General features: G+C 39.3%; 1 protein-coding gene across 2 annotated transcripts; it reads right to left on the reverse strand.

Moving 5' to 3' along the window:
- Positions 1 to 698: 698 nt before the first annotated feature.
- LOC117373835 (protein-serine O-palmitoleoyltransferase porcupine-like) lies at positions 699 to 15,401 on the reverse strand. Of its 2 annotated transcripts, none has more exons than XM_033969949.2 (13): positions 15,251 to 15,401; positions 12,928 to 13,107; positions 10,616 to 10,808; positions 9,878 to 9,921; positions 8,705 to 8,886; positions 7,154 to 7,284; positions 6,180 to 6,305; positions 5,085 to 5,185; positions 4,929 to 5,005; positions 4,237 to 4,300; positions 4,068 to 4,153; positions 2,551 to 2,661; positions 699 to 900 (listed from the first exon to the last, which is right to left on the reverse strand). In XM_033969949.2, the coding sequence occupies exons 2-13, from the start codon at positions 13,061 to 13,063 to the stop codon at positions 802 to 804; spliced, it is 1,350 nt and encodes a 449-aa protein (XP_033825840.1). In that variant the 5' UTR covers positions 13,064 to 13,107; positions 15,251 to 15,401; the 3' UTR covers positions 699 to 801. The 2 variants fall into 2 exon arrangements, with proteins under 2 accessions (XP_033825840.1, XP_055078845.1); XM_055222870.1 differs by having other exon boundaries at positions 718 to 900; positions 12,928 to 13,147; positions 15,251 to 15,395.
- Positions 15,402 to 19,050: the final 3,649 nt, after the last annotated feature.

Below are 19,050 nucleotides of genomic sequence, written 5' to 3' on the forward strand. Positions count from 1 at the left end.
ACAGTTTGTAATTAGTTGCAGACAGCATGCAGCAAACATATTTTGACCCCAAGAGCTGCTTATACAATATATCTGTACTGGAGTGAGACACATTGTGCTCAAATACATGCGAATAAAATCAGTGACAGGATTGTAAAGATTTCGACAGGGCTGATTTTAAAAGGGAGCAGGGTGAAACATGGTCAGTTTTGGGGCCCCTCAAAATGTACATTTCCAGAGAGAGAAAAAAAGATAAATAGTACAAAATCAAAATGTAAAAGTCAGTTATAACTCAAGTTCTACATCATCCCTCCCTGGTGGTCTGGTGGGATTCACAGAACCATAGTTACATTCTTAACCTTCGTTTTTAGATGAGTTTTTTCACATTTTCTTTTTCACCCCCATAATTAATTATACTCTCATAAGGCTGATCTTATCAAATCACAAAAAGACATTTAGCATTCCAAGTTTGTGACATTGTGAGACCAGGCTAAAGCTAGTGTAAACACTAAACTAATTACGGTTTATCCACAGTTTTGTGCATTAATTTCATTTATCTGCACATTGGGGTTTGCTAGTGCTAGTTGCATTAAACACTGCAAATGTAAGATGTTTTCATCTTGACAGGAGTGGCGTGCATCGACAAACAGGAAACAGCTGCCTAGGTCAGTTTTGTGAGCCAGACTAAGGGAAAAACTGCTCCACAACCAAACCGATTACTTATTCAAAATCCTTTATTTAAAAAGTGTATAGAAAATAAAATACAGATATACAAAAACAATAACAGTTTCTATGTACATGACACAGGTACGGGGGAGGGACTTAAATGATGTGTGAGATGATCCAGCTCAAGATGACGATCCAGTGACTGGTCCAGTGCAGCTCAGACCATCTCTGGAGGGTGTGGGCAGCGGCATAGCCCTGCAACAGAGAGAGCAACCAACTGACACAGGAATGGAGATTGTGCTAAATAAATCAATCAATCAATAAAAATAAAATAAAAACTAACCAACGCACCAGCCCAGTGGCTTTGCTCCAGGCTTTGCTCCAGGGCCAGAATGAGTGCTCATATGTTTTTTTGTTATAATAATTTTTTGTAATTGATTGGAGTAATGATTGCAATCATGGTGAAAATTGATTCGCTTCACAACCCAAACAGAAGCATTTAAAAATCTCACCTTTGCAGTTTTCTTATAATAATCAAACTATACAGTGTTTATTAATTGTTTGGTTAACTTTTATGAACATCAAGTGTCTATGACACGTTAGACCAGACATGGGCACACCACGGCCCGGGGGCCACATATGGCCGAATGTGACCAAATTATATTAAAATAGGTAAGGGTAAACCCCTTACCTAAGGTTTTCTGCTGTGTTTATTTAATGAAATGTAATAAATTAATAATTAATTTAATGAATGTATTTGGAAAACAATTTGTACAATGAGCCTTGCATATTCATGCTTTGCTACATGTTACAGGCCAAATCTCTAATGTTATATATATATATATATATATATATATATATATATATATATCCTGGCCCAACCCCTCTGTCAAATTTTAGAACCCATTGTGGCCCATGTGTCGAAAAGTTTGCCCACCCCTGGGTTAGACCATCTATTTTGCTAAAACGCATTAAAGATAATTTGATTTAAGATTTAGTTAAACAATTCACACTTGTCTTTCCACACTTTTTTTTGTTTAAAATTGTACTTCCTGGTCAGAAATCATGACATCACACTAGGGCTGTTACAGGCAACCATATTGTACACTGGGCCAAAACTCTTTTGTATTATACACAGAAATGATAATTTGACAAATAAAAATATAAAGAAAAAAATAGATAGATTCCAAGTTAAAATGTTTGGTGCATTAGAATAAATCAATTCTTCTATATTTTAGTATATCTGCTGAAATTGACAACAGTCTATATATAATGAAATATGCTTGCGAGTCATGCTGTAGAGTTTGGGATTGAATGTAAAAAAACAAAGAGTAAACAGTATGGGCGAACCTAATAAACTGCTGGGTCACTACTACTACTACTGGTAAATACATTTATCACTCTATAGTGGAAGCTCCACTGGTTTAACATTAGACTGACTGAAATTTGTCTGAGATATGACTACACAATCCTAATCTCTATGTTGAAGCACTGAGAAGAGGAGCACTGTAAATAAGGCTAAAAACAGACGTAGGCCAAGTAATACACTGGTCCCTTGGTATATCGTGGTTCACCCTTTGCGGTCTCACTGTTTTGCAGATTTTTCCAATGCAATTTTACATGCTTTTTTTACAGTGTATGAATATGCATTGTGTTCTGTGTCCTGATTGGCTAAGGGACTGTAGACCATTGTCAATCAATCTCCTGTGTGTAGTGAGGGGTTTATAGCCTTAAAACATATATAATAATTGTAAAAAATGAAGCTGACTACTTGGCGGATTTTGCCTATTGCAGGCCATTTTTGGAATGTAATCCCCGCCATAAACAAGGGACCACTGTATTTGTATATGTTTCACTTGATTTGGCCTAACCAAAATGCATGTACCAGAATTCTACAACTCTTACCATCTCAGCCTCCTCCTCCATCAGCCCAGGATCGAACATGGAGCCCAGGTAGGTCAGGTGCAGCACGGCCAGAAAACTGAAGCACAGGTTTAACCCCACCACCCAAAAGTCCTGCAGAGGAGAGCACATAGGAGTCTGAGTATACAGAGCTTTAAAATGGACTGTCAGAGTTAGTTCTTTATTTAAACTGGAACTAGACACTAAATCCTGTGTATATGCCGTTTTCATAGTATTGTCTGCTGTTCCTTGTCATTTTTGGCAACTGTAGGGCAAACTAGGTATATTTATAGCTTTCTGGTCAAAAGCATTTAAAACTGAGTGTGCTGCCTTCAGTGGCCTCTGCAATTTTAAGTACCACATCACATAAGACTGCCCAGTTTACAGTCAGATGTTTCTGATTACACAAATCTATCTGCAGGGGTGGAGTTTGAAGTGTGGACACAATCACACTGTTCCTTATACCCCCAGACCCCGTCGCTCCTCCCCCTCACTCTTTTTACTCCTCCAAGTAGCAGCTCTATTTGAAACGTGGTGGTGGGTGAAAAAAATTATTCTTTAAATTTTATATTCATGGGTTTCAGGATGATGAAAAATTAGGATGGTTGCCTTGGCTATTAACAATTTATAAAAAATATTATATCTTTTGAATGGAGAAAAGTCCTTAAAATGCTGCATGTAACAAGAAACTGAAAGCCTTGAATACTAACTAGACTATTTAGTATACAAAATATTGCCTGTACAGACTGGTGGTTATAAGATGTTATTATAGCCACACCTGCCTTGGGGCAGACTGACAAGTGAGGCTGCCAATCTGCAACATAAATTATATTTATTTTTATTTATAGAGGGAGAGCCCAATGAGAGTACCAGACCCTCTTTTTAATGAGCACTTCTCTGACCATCAACACTCACACACTCACACTACATTCATACTAGTTAATGTGGGAGCAGTGTCTTGCCTAAAGACAACGACAGAACTTGGTGCAATCTGGAATTGTCTTACACAACTTTTATGACAATATAAAGACAATTCATTATTCATAATGTAAAAGTTAAAAAAATGAAGAAAAATATATTTGAGCAAAATTTGTCTTGCCCCAGTACATATTGTGTAAAGCAGCTCATGATGTCAAAATAAATCTGCTGTGTACTGTCTGCATCTAATTGTAAAGCATTGTATTAGCCGATAATCAGGAAGTACATGCTAGCATTCCAGTTTTCGCTAGCTTTAAAGTTGCAGCTATGGTCTCTGAAAAGGGCTTATAAACTGATCGGAGTAAGTGATTAAGATGCTGGAAATGCATAAGCTAAGTGAAGGATAACTTTGAACTACTGCAAACTGTTTAAAATACAACGCCTCTAATGGCAAAATCAAACCACTGTGCACCGTCTGCGGCTAATAATTAAGGACTTTATTAATACCAGCAATGGGCCAGAGGGTTTGTGAGAGCTGGTGACACCTTAAAACTCCTTTCACAGTTAGAAAAAGAAGTAATGCAGCTGTAGGTGTGTGGTACCTTTTTGTGCTGGTGGCTGCACCCGGAGGGACAGGGTCGGGACAGCACACACCCACTCAAGATGGCTGCCAACTTCTTTCTCAGAACTGAGGAGGTACAGACACAAAACAGTGAATGAGCCTGGTCTGAAACGTAGAGCTGTGTGCACTACTGCTTTTGTGTCTTTTACCATGTTCTGTATATGTGAGGAAGCCCAGAGACAGCAGCACGGCCCCCAGGTGGAAGCTCAGGCCCTAGGGACAGAAAAGGACCTATGGTTTAGAGAAGTCCTGGAGGTGTCCTGGTGGAGTCTACAGTGAAAAAAATATTTTGATTGGATTTTGTGACTATTTATATATAAATATTTTCTCTGCTCCAAATCCTTCAGTTGTCTTAAAAACAGCTTTTAACTGTTGCCGCTCTAGCCCTGCTCTACAATTAAAATACTGTTCCTTAAAGAAGAGCAATTATGCTTTTGTCTGCTATACAGTTCTAATCCATGACACTGACTTCTGTGTTAGAAAACTGCCTTGCCAAATGGGAGCCGACATCGCGGTAAATGTCACCACAACAAAGAGCCAAGAAGTTGTTGGCTCCTCCTCTGGACAGCTGTCGATCACACTAGCGACTATCACCAATTAAATAAATAAACTTTGAGAACAAAGTACAAAGCAGTGGGCTCGGCAAAATAAAGATTGCTCAGACATGTCTGTATTACTCCAAACACAAGTTCGAGAATGTAAATGAGAAGGAAAGCTACTATAAAATGGTTAAAAGCTCTGAAAAGTCAATTTTGCATAATATGTTTAAAATAGTCCCTTTATTTTTTACTTTTCTTTCCTCTTCTCTCTGTCTGAGGTCAGAAACGGAGGCAGTACTCACATGCAGCAGGGCACTGGCTGTGTAGGTGACCAGGATGGCAGAAAATGTGCCCAGTCTCATGGCGTTTTTGAACACATCTGAGGAATATAAGGAGGACAGATTAAAGCATGGCACCATCAGAGAGCAGAAAGGAGCGTGGTGAAGGCGGGCCCTCACAGGTCTTGAGCCACTGGGACATGGGGATATTCCAGGAGGTAACCACCAGCACCAGAGAGCGAGGCAGCTCCACATGCAGAGGAATCACCACTCTCATGTCCCTGCACACACCACACCAACAAGTCAGCACATTTAGAATCTATGACAATTGTGGATGATACAAAACTGTACACAGTAATGTGACAAGCCTGATGTGATGTGCAATAGTTTTATTAGAGGGATGCAGCTGATTGTGTTGTGATAGCGCTCTGAAGGGGAAGTGTGGAGAGCAATGGGAGGAGAGACTCAGACAGTCAAAAGCAAAAGTGATACTTATTGAACATGTTAATATGTGTTTTGGCAAAAAATGCATTTTCAAAATAATTAAAAGTAACATCCAAATATGTTATGTGTTAGTAGATATAACCCCACAGAAGTAAAATGTTTATTCCATAAACGTGACCTAACTTTGTCCCTACATATAAACTAAACATGTTCAAGCAGAATGAGCCTCACATGAGTCTCTTATTTGAGTTGCCAGTGTCAATGGTGAAATTTAGTTGGTTTAAACCTAAAAGGACTTTCACTGATCTGAATCTTTACGACCTAAACCCCAGGATGCAATAGGGCTGTAATTAGTAGCAGCAGTAGTTGACTAGTCAGTGATTAAGCTTTTGATTAGTGAACTAGTCAAGCTTTAAAACAAATTCAAACAAAATGTTGAAATATGTTGACTGAAGGCTAGGCTACACAGAGAGTGTATTATAGATTAATAATAATATATTTGTTCTAAAAGTTCTTTTGGTTTGTGTATTAGAGCCTGTATAGTCCAGATAACAATTACTAAGCAACACTGTCGAATACTACTTGTTTTATCATTTCATCATTTCACACTAAGGAGTGTATGGGGGGTAGGGGAAGAGGGGGGTTTTCAAAGCAGTGGCATCTTGAATGCAGAATGAATAAATAATGATTTCTAAAAAAGGCAACCATCACTCTAAATACAACTTCAAGTGGGTAAATGAGAAAGGAAACAACCATATCATGGTTAAAAAGCTCTGAAGTCAGTCTTGCCTAATTTCTTTTAAATAAATCTTGTCAGAGGCCTGTGCTCACCAGCGGGTTTGCTCCTTGTCCTGTGTAAAGCCTGCTCCTGCTAACATGCTGGTGACCTCACTCAGGTGTCCCACAAAGTAGTTACTGAAGTGGAAAGAGACAGCGTTCTCATAAGCACGCAGCCACCTGCAAACAACAAGAAAACAGCATTTCAAGTGAATACATGAACTTGGGACTATAGATATATCAACTAAAAAGACAACACTGTCTGTCCACTGCAGACTTGTTTTAACATAGCAAAATCTGCTATGTTAAAGCAAATGAAACTAAAACAACGAAACACGCTAAAGTAAAAGTTAGCAGACCTTCAATGTGTTTATTTGTGCTGCAGTAAGCTAATAACTTGTAACACAGTTTGAAACAAATCAAATGCTCAATGTAAATGAGATGTTCCTCATCTTTTTCTGCCAAAAGTGTGGTTGTATGTATGACATATGTATTTTGTTTTTATTACCAATTATAGCTGCAAAATTTCAGTGCTAATGCTAAATTACTAGACGCCGCCTCTGCACACCTCATACCCCTGATTGGTTCTTTGACGTGTTGTAGACTGAGACAAGAGTCTGACAGATTTTTGAGGAATTTGAATTGCCCTGAAATGCTGCTTTTTACAACAATGCAACAAACTTTTTACACCAAACATGTCAGAAGATGTTCCAGAGAAAGTATCCTATCACAAACCGCACCAATCGAGCAGAGTAAGAGACATACTCAGAAGCAACTTTCCAGTAGTGTCACTGCTGAGATGCCTGGGCTTCAGGACAGAGCGGAGGAACACGTTTCTCCTGAGGGCTATTACTCACCTCAAACTGCCCTGACACTAGACATGATGACCCTACTTGTTGAGCTGCACTGAGACATTTGTTTGAACTTTTCAATTAATCTTGTATTTTACTGCTCAATGTGCTTAAATTAACCCTCAGGGACAAATAAAGTAATACTGATTCCTTCCAACTGTCAATGCCAGGACCCACCTGTCAGTGAGCTCTCCACCGCTGATGGGGATGATGGCAGGGAAGAGGTAGGGAGCCACACAGCTGGACACGACCAGGCACAGCAGGCTCTTCAGCAGGCCTACAACACAGGCCAGGAACCAGCTCAGGGACTGCACAGACACATGAGGTTTACTGTAAATTTCGGACTATAAGCCACGACTTTTTTCCCCACCCTTTGAACTCTGTGGCCTATACAACGGTGCGGCTGATTTATAGAATTTTACTGGCTAAAGGCCACCGGGGGGCAGTCTCTAGCAGTAAACACAAAAGTGAGACAGTTGTGGGGAAAGATTATGTGCTGCAGAATACACTAGTTGTGATTTTGAACTGTTATTTTGCACATCAAACACACCCTCATCATGGAAAACACACGAAGAAATACATATGATGCAGCTTTTTAAAGGCAATTGATCTGGCCATCGATTACCGTAAGTTTGGCATCAAAAGAACCACTGCACGTAAGCTTGGCATCAATGAATCGATGGTGCGACATTGGAGGCAGCAGTGGGAAAAACTTGGTCAATGTAAAAAGACGACAAAAGCTTTAAGAGGAAATAAAAGCAGATGGCCCCTGTTGGTGCCGTTTTATTTTCTAAACCTGCAGGTATGTTCATTCCGTGTTGATGGCGTGTTGGTGCCGTCCTGCTGATTTTCAGGCTTATACATGTACAAAATGTATTTTCTTTTAAAATTTACCTGGTGTGGTTCATATTCAGGTGCACTCAGTAGTCCAAAATTTACAGTATACACAGACCTTTACAGAGTCTGTCAAATACACATTTTGCCATTCCATTCATAGCTCTCTCACTGTCCAGTGTGGGACAGTGGGTATATTCACATGGCTAGTAAAAATAAGATCACTAGAGTAATCAGATAACCCAGCTGATACTAAGTGTGCTAACTGTAGGCATGCTCTGTTTGAGGCTTTAATCTGAGCTTTTCTTTAACACTATTTGACCAGACCAGACTATCTGACTTAGTTGGAACTGCAACAGGTGAGCTGATTTGTGCTGTTAAACAAATCTCCCTCAAAAAACATTAGTCACAAGCTAGCTAGCATTAGCCAACAGTTTTTCAGTCAAACCCCTAAACAGGACCATGTGCACTGAATTGATCACAGGCTCTTGAAAATGTGTTTTTTTAAAATCAGCCTTTTGTATTTTTTCTTGAGTTTTCAGATCTTAAAACTTTTTGGCAGAGTTAGCCAATATGTGCATTGTGTCACCATAGTAACTGTTGAACATTCCACCATACACATATGTGCAGAACACCCCTCACTGCAAAGTATCAATAGATCTGACACATGTCAATAAATCAGTTTATAAATGTACTTTGTCTTCAAAATACAGCTCTGAAAATCTACTAACTCTTTTAATCTTTAAGATTTGAACAATGAACAGCCAAAGATATCAGATTACTCACATCAAATCTTATCGCATGACATTTTAATTATCTGACAACTTCAGCAATTAGAGAGTCAGAGTTCTGATCTTCATGGCTGGTGTGAGCAGGGGAGGGCATCTGACTTACCAGTGCCTTGCCGTCCACAGCGTTCATATAGTGGGAAAAAGAGGTCCAGGGCCCGAACACAGCGCTGCCCACAAAGAGGACATAACCCAGGAACTGAGGGAGGGAGGGCATCCGGCTCACAGCTCCACTGTCCAGGTCAAAGGCCAGAGAGATGACCTTCATGGCCACCACCATCTGACAGCCTGGACACACAACAGGTCACTACAGTACTAGGGCTGCACAGTACTGGAAAAGTTTGCAATATGGCTGTTAAGAACTGAAACATTGATATTATTCATATATTAATCAATATTTTAAATTATTTTTGACTCAATAATTTCAATTATAATAAAAGAAAAAAAAACATATAAGTAAAATCATTGAAGTGTACCTATTATACAAAATGGACTTTTCAGAGCTTTTAACGATGTTATAGTCGTTTCCCTTCTCATTTACCCTCTAAAGTTGTATTTAGAGTCCTTGCATGTTTGCTGCCTGGGGTCCAGAATACACACTTCAATACTTTATGAAGATGTGAGTCTGGTCACCGGTGAATCTCCCTGTTTTCAAAAGGGTGTGATTGACAGGTAGATTAGCCAATTGGGGACCCCCAGGGTCTGTCTGTATTGGAAGAAATAAAAGGAGAAAAATATATATAACAAGGATATATGAGAATGAATGACCAAAGCATTAAACTTTGGTCATTCATTCCAAAGTTGACAAAGACAAAATAAAGTCTTAAAAGATAAGAATAAGATTAATATGTGTTTATGGTGAGAGGCGGTATTACACTCCTATGGGGCATTAATTGCTAACACAACATATTTATAACATATTTATAGCAACTTTAATTTTTATCATTTTGAAAATGATATTTGCTAAAGTTTCAGTTTCCTTGTTGCCAAGTCAGTCCCCCTTTAGAGTACTATCACAATCAGCGTACACCCCACTAATGAAACTATTGCACTGCACATTACATCAGGTCTGTGATGTTGTAGTGTAGAATTTTATATCCTGCTGTTGTATATTTATGGAGAATTGTCTGAGGGAGCATGGGTGATGTAGAATTGTGGGTGGAGCCTTGCACAGGCTTGTACTGCTAACTGTAAGGAGGGTTTGAATAGAGAGGGATTGCATGGATAACAGAAAACAAAGAAATAAATAAAATCTTACTGAAATTACTGTTTTGCTCACCTCTGATTTTAGCCCAGGTCACAGGGTCCACAAAATGCAGCTCCCTAAGAGAAAACAATCATTTAAAGCAGTCTCAGTTAAACTTTTGCATTTTATTCAAAAAACATGTACTCAAATTACAATAAAAATATGAAATAGATGATAGATAATAACATGAGTAGTGAAAGTTGGTAGTTGCTGTGTTTCTGTTGTGGCAGTGTAGATGCAGCTGACCACTGGTTGTATTCATATTTGAAATATCCTTAAATAAAGGTATCAGAAGTGAGAATCAGATGTTACATGCAGACAGTTACTCTCACAATTACTGTTATTTTAGTAAACAACACACTAAAAAGTATGTATGATTTTTATTTTAAATTTATGTTATAACTTGGGGTTTTGGTTTTCAAGATTCAATCAGGAATCAGAATGAGCTGAATGACTCTCTCTGACCTGAGTCGTCACTACCTAAACCACAGAAATCTGCGGCCAATCACTAATCAGTGCTAGTGCAGCCTCTGCAGCTCAGTGAGTGAATTCTGGAGGTTCTGAGCTTTCACATGAGGCCTGTCCATAAACTGAGAATGAGATAAACATGTGTGTGTGTCTCTATCTGCAGTTTAAGGCACTGGCCACTCAGGTTCAGTTGTGATTGTAGTACCTTTTTAAAATGGTAAGAGTTCCTTTAACATTTCCACAAAAGTTACACAGTGCACCTTCAATGTATCAGACTAAGACTGTAGGAGCACAGGATCTTACCCAGTGAGGAGGAAGATCAGCAGGAGCAGGGACAGGAGCACCCCCCTGCTCCCGGAGCGCTGGTTCAGATGGAGGAGCAGGTAGGACAGGGCACAGAGCAGCAGCACCCAGAATGCATGTACCTGGAAGAAGAGGTAGAGGGCGCTCACTCCTGCCCCAGCAGAGATACAATGTTTCAGGGAGGAGCTCCAGCCTGGGCATGGGAAAGAAGGGAGGGGCAGGTCAGGACAATCAAAAGAGTCACAAGTTCATATTCATCACAAGTTTAATGACAATCTTGCACAGTCACCATTTGCACTGTTGTTCTGATGCTGCTGTTGTATATATTTTCTACCTTTAAGTATTTTATTTAATTTTTAAGCATATCTTCTTTTTTTTACTTTGTGCATGCCCTTATTTGTATTTATTCAGTATGTTTTATGTTGCACTTTATCACCAAAATAAGTTCCTAGTCTGTGAACTGTGTTCACAAACGATGGCAATAAAAGGATTCTGATTCTGATTGCAATTAATTCAAAACTAAATATATTTTAAATGATAGACATTAGAAGACATGGAGCTGACATGGAGACGCAGGAAGATTTTGGAACACCAGGGATAGTCGCTTGTAATTTTTCCTATAGCTGTAAGCATTAGCCCGCAAAAAGATCAAATTATGAATACTGCAGAGGGCGTCAGCTGGTACCAAGCCATCAACCACATTTAGGTGATGACAAAGCCGTGTTTAAAGTCATTTCTCAATTAATAAACCTTTTGGTGTTTTATTTCAGAGAATACTTAGTGTGTACAAGTGGTATCTGAGCTTTCAGTTGAGATTTCTAAACTTGTGTGGTTCTGGTAAACATCTAGTGACAACTAAACCTCCTATTTTACATGTTACTAGTTAGGAAATCAGATAAATGACATAAACATCTTGAAATTTTATTTTAACACAGGGATTGGCTTTACCATTCATTTGCATGTGAAGGAGCGTTCAATTTGTGATTGAGTTTGAGCAATGGGCAGAGGGAGTATTTCATGTCTGAATGCATGTGTGGACTGAGTGGGCAAGAATCTTGAAAATATCACATATAAACTGGAAGCTGAAACCCATAAATATCATGATTGACAAAGAGGCTCTATGTCAAATACATTTTTGAGCTTTCTGCCATGTTATAACATTGTTCCCTCATCATAAACATGCCTGAAGGGTTTTATATATCATTCATGCACGTTTGAGTAATCTAGTGATCTCTCCCGGGCACAATAATATTCTGTCCAATGCTCAGCCCACAAGCCAAAGTATATTGTCCATAAATAACACAGCACAATAACATGACAAATCTGATGCAATATGCAATCATTTCATCAGTGCATGCTGCTGTGCTCTGAAGGGGGAGTTACTTAGCACCGCGAGCAAAGGGAGGGGAGACTCAGAGCAATAAAATGGAAACTAATAATTAATGATTTTAATACATTGTTTTCGGTGAATATAGCATTTTCAAAATAATAAAAGGAAACACAGTGATCTAAATATGGCATGTATTAGTAGTTAATAACCCACAGAAGTAAAACACTCCCTCTTTAAGGGTTTTTGAATTACTTTTAGAAAGCTTTGGAAAGGGACAAAACTCTGCTAATGTACACAATAGTTATTATACCTGCATTATGGATGGACGTTTTTTGACAGATTCCTTTTTAGAATGCAGGGCTACTTTCTATAATTTTCCAACATTCACTGGTTTCATGGATATTTTGAGGACTTTTTCAAATTCAATATTTTGTTTTGAATTGATAATTGCTAATGGTGCTAGATAATTGGTAATGGTGCTAGATTTTCATCACTCTGAAACCAAATGTGGCCATTTGACTGAAACTATGTGTAAAATGTGTGCCATTGATTCTACCCCAATTAAACAAAATCATTACAAGAAGTGTCACAATACTATACTATACTATACTCAATACCTATTCCGAAACCACAATGATAAAAAGCGTCTTTATTTAGACCATAGAATGTGGCCTTATATCTGTGTAATCCCTCAGTGTCCAGGCAGGTTCATAGTGGTCCATAGGCGAATACTAGTCTATGTGTCTTATACTTGTTCTGATACAGCTCAAGATCATTCTAGAGATATTCAGGAAAGGCTCATTTCTGTCCCGTGAATGTGACTTTCAGTATTGATTCCTACTCAAATGAGTATCTAGTTCCGATACTAGTTTTTGTATGGATTAGTATCCGATTTTCAATACTTTTGACAAACTTATTAGAAACACATGTAAACCAGTTTATGTACTTTGACTAGCCTTGTGCAGGCTGCTGTGTGTCTTACCCACTCGGAAGCAGACCCGGCAGAGTCCACAGAGCAGGAGCAGTCCCCATAACTGCTCCAGGCCCTGCTGCACTGTGCCCAGGCCACATGAGTGCGCCAGCTCCCTCCAAAGCTCCAGGCGGCTCCACACATCCATACTGCCCCCGCCTCAGTGTCAGTGGGCTGGACAAAGGGCTGGGGCTGCAGTACACAGAAACATGGAGAGGTATGGTGAGAAGACCTGTGCTGGAGAGAGGTGCTAATGTTATGTGGCCATGCAGTTCTTATCTGTTTAATAAGTTTAGTAGGCAGTACTTCTCTCTACCACTCCTCCTACTGGTCAGTCTCTGTCATGATTAGAGTTGTTTCATGGTCCTACACTATGCAAAACTAACTCTTGTGAGCTTTAAGTCATGTTCTAATGTTGTTACCTGACCAAAACAGACCTGGACTTGTATTTTGTTACATTCACACATGTCTGAGTAACACTTTATTATTAGTCTGTCTACATCTCCAAAGCACAAAATGCTCTCTATTCCACCGCCTTCCACCTTGTGATGTCATGAAGTAGTAATTTTCAAATTAATAACTCCTTTTTTCCAGGTTTGAAGGTTTTCCAAATGAATCAAGATGGAGTTTAAAAACACAATGGAGCACTTCCTGTATTACTATGACATGGTCAAGTGTTTTCAGTTTGAGAGAAACATGAACATAAACATGTGTAAATGAAACAAAACATAACTCCAATATGTTTTTAATGACGAAATAACATTATAATATAGATCGGAAAATAGAGCAATATGGGCCCTTTTACCAGTGGTGGAAGAAACACTCAATTTTGTTACTTAAGTGCGTGTATATATATATTTTATATACATATATATATATACACACACACACATATATACATATATGCACACATGCACACTCCAAAGCATTGACTTTGTTATATTTAAAGCAGTTTTTCAATTGTTATTTCAATTATGAGCCAAATCATGATCATAATCAGACAGTCCTAATACCGTTTTATACTGAAATACTGAAACAAGGTTTTATGACAGGAGAAACCTAAGTGATGCTGTGGCTGCCCAGTGACCTTTACCCACACTGAGAAAGACCACAACCAACATATGGACATAAAGATTCTTTACTGAATTTGCCAAATTAACAATAATATGCATAATAATGCAATACAAATGCACCAGTCTTTTTACTAGGTGCTCTGTTGCACCCAAATCTCCCCAACACCAGCCACTCGCTCACATAACTCATCATTCATAAGCAGAGAAGAAGTGTCTAGCCAAAGGACACAACGACAGTATACTGTGATTGGAAAATATGTTAAATCAACTGATACAGAAGAAGTTAACCTGGTAATTCTTGGTTACAGCTCTGGCATTTGCTCTTAAAAAAAGGCCATTTTTAAAAATGCTCTATTCCAAAAAACAAAAAATCTACATGCAGTGGTGAATAGTACTGTTATATTTACTTGAGTAAATTGATAAAGAAACTGCAGCATTCAGTACTTTTATATCTGCACACTTTTACACCTACTTGAATAATATTTTTTTATTGAAGTGACAGTACTCTTCCCACTGTGAGCATGTCTATAAGTAACAAAAGCTTTATGCTGACAATGTTAAATGGATTTGTGTTTGTTGCTTTGCTCCTTCAGAAATATCCTCTGAAAATACCAGATTTATTATATTATTTGAATGTCCCTCAAGTTACAGTAACTTCAAATTCTGAATGGGATGTTATGTCCACACAGTTGCTCTTTAAGTTACTCTTACTTGTGCAGTAGTTTTTCCAAATACGTTTTACTCTTACTTGAGTAATTTCTTGGAGCACTACTTTGTGCTTCTACGTGTGTAATATTATTACTACATGAGTACAATTATTGTCGATTCTGCCCATTTCACTCAGTGTCAATAAACCTTTTATCACTTTTAGTCATAAAGCTTTTGTAGATTCACTCACAGTGAGGAGAGCAACCCAAAATTTTACTTCAATTAAAATACTGCTCACGAGTAAAAGTATGCTGCTAGTAAAGTACTCTGAAAAGGACAATTACTTTAAAAAGTTACTCAAGTATATGTAAGCGGGTACTACTCTCCTCTGGTGACCGTGAGTTTGTATCATCCCAAAACTGCACCATCTGTGACAAAAGCACCGCAGAAAGAGCACGGACACATGGAAGACACGGACAAACACAGAGCACACAGCCGGACCGGAGCCTCCGGAGGCGGACAAACACAGAGCACACAGCCGGACCGGAGCCTCCGGAGGCGGACAAACACAGAGCACACAGCCGGACCAGAGCCTCCGGAGCGCCGGCTCTTACCTGCAGCGAGGCTCTGTGCTGCGGGTGCGCCCGGGTGTGCCCGGGTGTGCTTGGGGTGTGCTCCGGGGCTGTGCAGGCGCATATGCAGGACACTCTGGTTCTAGTGTAGCGCCGTGGGGCCGTAGGGCCGTGGCGCGTGGAGCAGGAGGCGGGACGTCCGGTGCGCTTCTTCGGCAGTGCCGGGGGTTGACTCGGGGATCGCGCGCTCACTACCGCCCCGGAGTATGACCTCTACAGCGAGCTACTATCTTATTATTTTCATTGAATGCTATACAGGGTTTTAACCTATTATTGGTCAAACATAGTCAGAGGTGGGTAGCAGCCAACTCAGTCACATTTACTTAAGCAGCTTTGTGAAGAAATGTTACTTTTCAGAGTACTTTTTCCAACAGCAGAGCCTACTTTTACCGCTTGACACCAATAAGGAGAAGTGGAAATTAGAAATGTCACAGAAGCCAAAGTAAGACGTTATGTTCCGTTTAAGGATAGTTTCTTTACTGAGCCCTATGTCACAAATAAGGAGGACTGAGATTTCTCTGAAATGTAAAGTGCAATACAAATAAAACTTATTATCATGGTCTGTGTGTGCTCAGCTCAGAGCAGGAGTGCTGCCCCAGAAGTGTCTGTGTAATGCCTCAGTCATCCAGATATGATCCATTGCAAAAGAAGAATTCAATTCTGTCAACTGGACAAATTTTTTTAAGTGAACACGTTTCACCATTACTGCAGCTTCAATTGTCTTATTTTTACAGCTCAAACCAGAAGTTTACATACACTATATAAAGACACATATGTTTTTTCCTATCTGACATGAAATCAGACTGACCTTTAACTGTTTTAGGTCAATTAAGACAATTAAGATTACTAAAATTATTTCTATTTGCCATATGCCAGAATAATGAGAAGGATTTATTTATGTATTTATTTATTTTTTCCCTGACCTTCTTCAAAGTCAAATGTTTAGATTCATTTCATTAGTATTTGGTTCCAATGCCTTTAAACTGTGTGACTTGGGTTAAATGTTTCGGACTTTCTTCTACGAGCTTCTCACAATAGTATAGCAGGAATTTTGGCCCATTCCTCTTGACAGAACTGGTGTAACTGAGCCAAGTTTTAGGCTGCCTTGTTTGCACAGGCCTTTTCAGGTTTTTCAATACATTTTCAAAAGTATTGAGATCAGGGCTTTGCAATGGCTACTCCAAAACATTGGCTTTGTTATCCTTAAGCCACTTTGTAACCAGTTTGGCAGTATGGTTCAGGTCACTGTCCATTTGGAAGACCTGTTTGAGCCCAAGCTTTAACTTCTTGGCTGATGTCTTGAGATGTTGCTTCAGTATTTCTACATAATGTTCTTTCCTCATGATGCCATCTATTTTGTGAAGTGCACCAGTTCGTGCTGATACAAGTGAAAAGAGAGGTCACAGCAAATGAAACCATGGTCTCTTATGGAGATTGGAGATGCTTGATTTTCCTCACAAATTCTGCTGTGTTCTCAATATGGTGCTCCATGTTGCCCACCAGGATGGTCTTCAGATGTTTGGCCACATTGTATGTGATGGAGTCTGTGCTACATACAATAGGTCTGAGGGGTTGTGGATTTTTGGGAGGCCATAGATACAAGAATGGACTCACCAGGATAGTCTGTAATACTGCTGTCTATCAATGACTTGGTCCTTTACTGCACATATTAATGCTGTGGATCCAAACATCAAGTTCACATGGGAAGAGGCCAAGGAGAACAAACTGGCCTTTTTAGATTGTGCAGTAACAATAGGAGAGGACCGGTGTCTCCAGGTAGAAGTCTTCAGGAAACCTACACATACAGACCAATACCTGCTGTTTGATTCACACCATCCACTGCAGCACAAACTCGGAGTGATCCAGACACTACAACACAGAGCTCAAGTGGTGCCTACAAACACAGAGGAAAAAGTGAAGGAGGAACAACACGTGGAGAAAGCCCTCTCTGCTTGTGGATATCCAAAATGGACCTTCAATAGATCGAAGAGAGATAAAAAACAGGACAACAGGGAATCTGAACCCAGAAGGAGAGGCATAATCATTCTTTACACAGCGAGTGGGTCCAAAAAGCTTCAGAGAATTTTCCAACAGTATGAAATTCCTGCCTTTTTCAAACCCACAAACACTTTAAGACAGAAACTGGTTCATCCTAAGGACAAAACCCCGAGCCATAAACAAAGTAATGTGGTCTACTCCATTCAGTGTAGTGAAGAGTGCAGTGAGTGTTACACTGGAGAAACTAAACAGTCACTCCATAAGACAGGGGTGTCCAAACTTTTTACAAAGAGGGCCAGATGTGGTGAGGTGAAAGTGTTTGGGGGCCGACCATTTGGCCTGATCATTCTTTGAACCATTAATATTAAATGCAAATTAATTATTTAATTTATTTATTTTTTCTTTTAATTGCAAATGGCTTTCACCTTTCAAAAACAAAATTAATGTAAAAAAGTAAACATTTAAACTGTGGTTTTGATAATCACAATAAAATAAATTCACTGAGATTTTAGGATTTATTCACCTCAGAAGGAGAACAAATAACTTGCACTAATGTGAAGGGTGAAACTGAGATCTGGACTGTGGTAAATAAACCAGGCCTGGCTCAAAGACAATGGTTTTGATGTGCAAAGTGTCACACAGGTGAGAGTCAGTTAGATTTGTCCTCACACAGTTCTTGTTAAAGTTCATAACCACGAACGTCTTCTCACACAAATATAACCAAACAAACTCAGCATTTTCTTAGCAAAGGTTTGAATTTCTTTAAACTTGTCTTTATCCAGTTGGTGATAAAAGTCAGTGAGCTTGAACATGTGTATTTTACACTGGTCAACAGTGCTGACGGGCCACACATAATTATTTTTATTCCAGATGCTGAGGGCTAGTGGAAATTTGTACAGGGGCCGCAATTGGCCCCCGGGCCGGACTTTGGGTGTGCCTGCCATAAGAGGATGTACCAACACTGGCGGGAGAGTTCCTCTGGACCCCAGTCCACCGTGCATCTCCATCTCAAAGACACTAACCACTTGAAGATAGTGAAGTTCAGATCTGAGCCAGAGAAAAGAAATGGTTTGAGCGGGGAGTTAAAGAAAGACAATCCTTAAACAGGAATGGGGGCCTGAGACATCACCTGTCCCCCATCTATAACTCCATCATCAGACCCAAAGCAAACAAAGGAAACAAAGAGAATAATGCCGCTAGCCAGGATGCTAATAAGTGTGTGGAAGCACCCATTAAAAGCTGAATGAATATGCTAAGTATGTCTCAGGCACCTAGACCTAGCCTACATACAGAAACTGTAAACAATTGCTGTTTCCAGTTTCAGTGTAGTTAGCTCCTCCCTTCAGACAGATATAAAGCAGTGTCCAGCAGTAATCTGACACTTCTACAACTTTTTGTCCAGTTGACAGATTTTACTGTTGGCTTTTACTATTGTATTGGTTTTATGCTGTTTCAAACTTGACAGAGAAATTACAATACTGTGGTATACTGAGGACACTTAATTTATTCTACAGCACTAATAGTAGAACATAAAGCATAATATATAATGATGGATGCATGTTTTAATAACGTAAATTAGATTTTCTGTCTTAAGCCAAACACACATGCCCACACCTATGTTGGGTCAACATTCTTGACTGACGTTCATTTCCTTGGTTATGGTTAGGACTGACACTTTACCATAACCAAGTCACTACTTCCTGACTTTAACCTAAATCCTGACCATAACCTGATTTAGCCCAGATCTGAATTTTAAAACATGTTGTTGATCTAATAATAAAGGA

Source organism: Periophthalmus magnuspinnatus, chromosome 7, assembly GCF_009829125.3.
Source record: "Periophthalmus magnuspinnatus isolate fPerMag1 chromosome 7, fPerMag1.2.pri, whole genome shotgun sequence".
Classification (NCBI taxonomy): Eukaryota; Metazoa; Chordata; class Actinopteri; order Gobiiformes; family Gobiidae; genus Periophthalmus; species Periophthalmus magnuspinnatus.

Coding starts and splice junctions, on each gene's coding strand:
- LOC117373835 (XM_033969949.2), bottom strand. CDS start 13,063: ATGGATGTGTGGAGCCGCCTGGAGCTTTGGAGGGAGCTGGCGCACTCA. Junction 7,285..8,704: donor CTGTGGACGGCAAGGCACTG/GTAAGTCAGATG, acceptor GTGTCTGTGCAG/TCCCTGAGCTGGTTCCTGGC. Junction 4,301..4,928: donor CAGCCAGTGCCCTGCTGCAT/GTGAGTACTGCC, acceptor TTCTGTCCCTAG/GGCCTGAGCTTCCACCTGGG.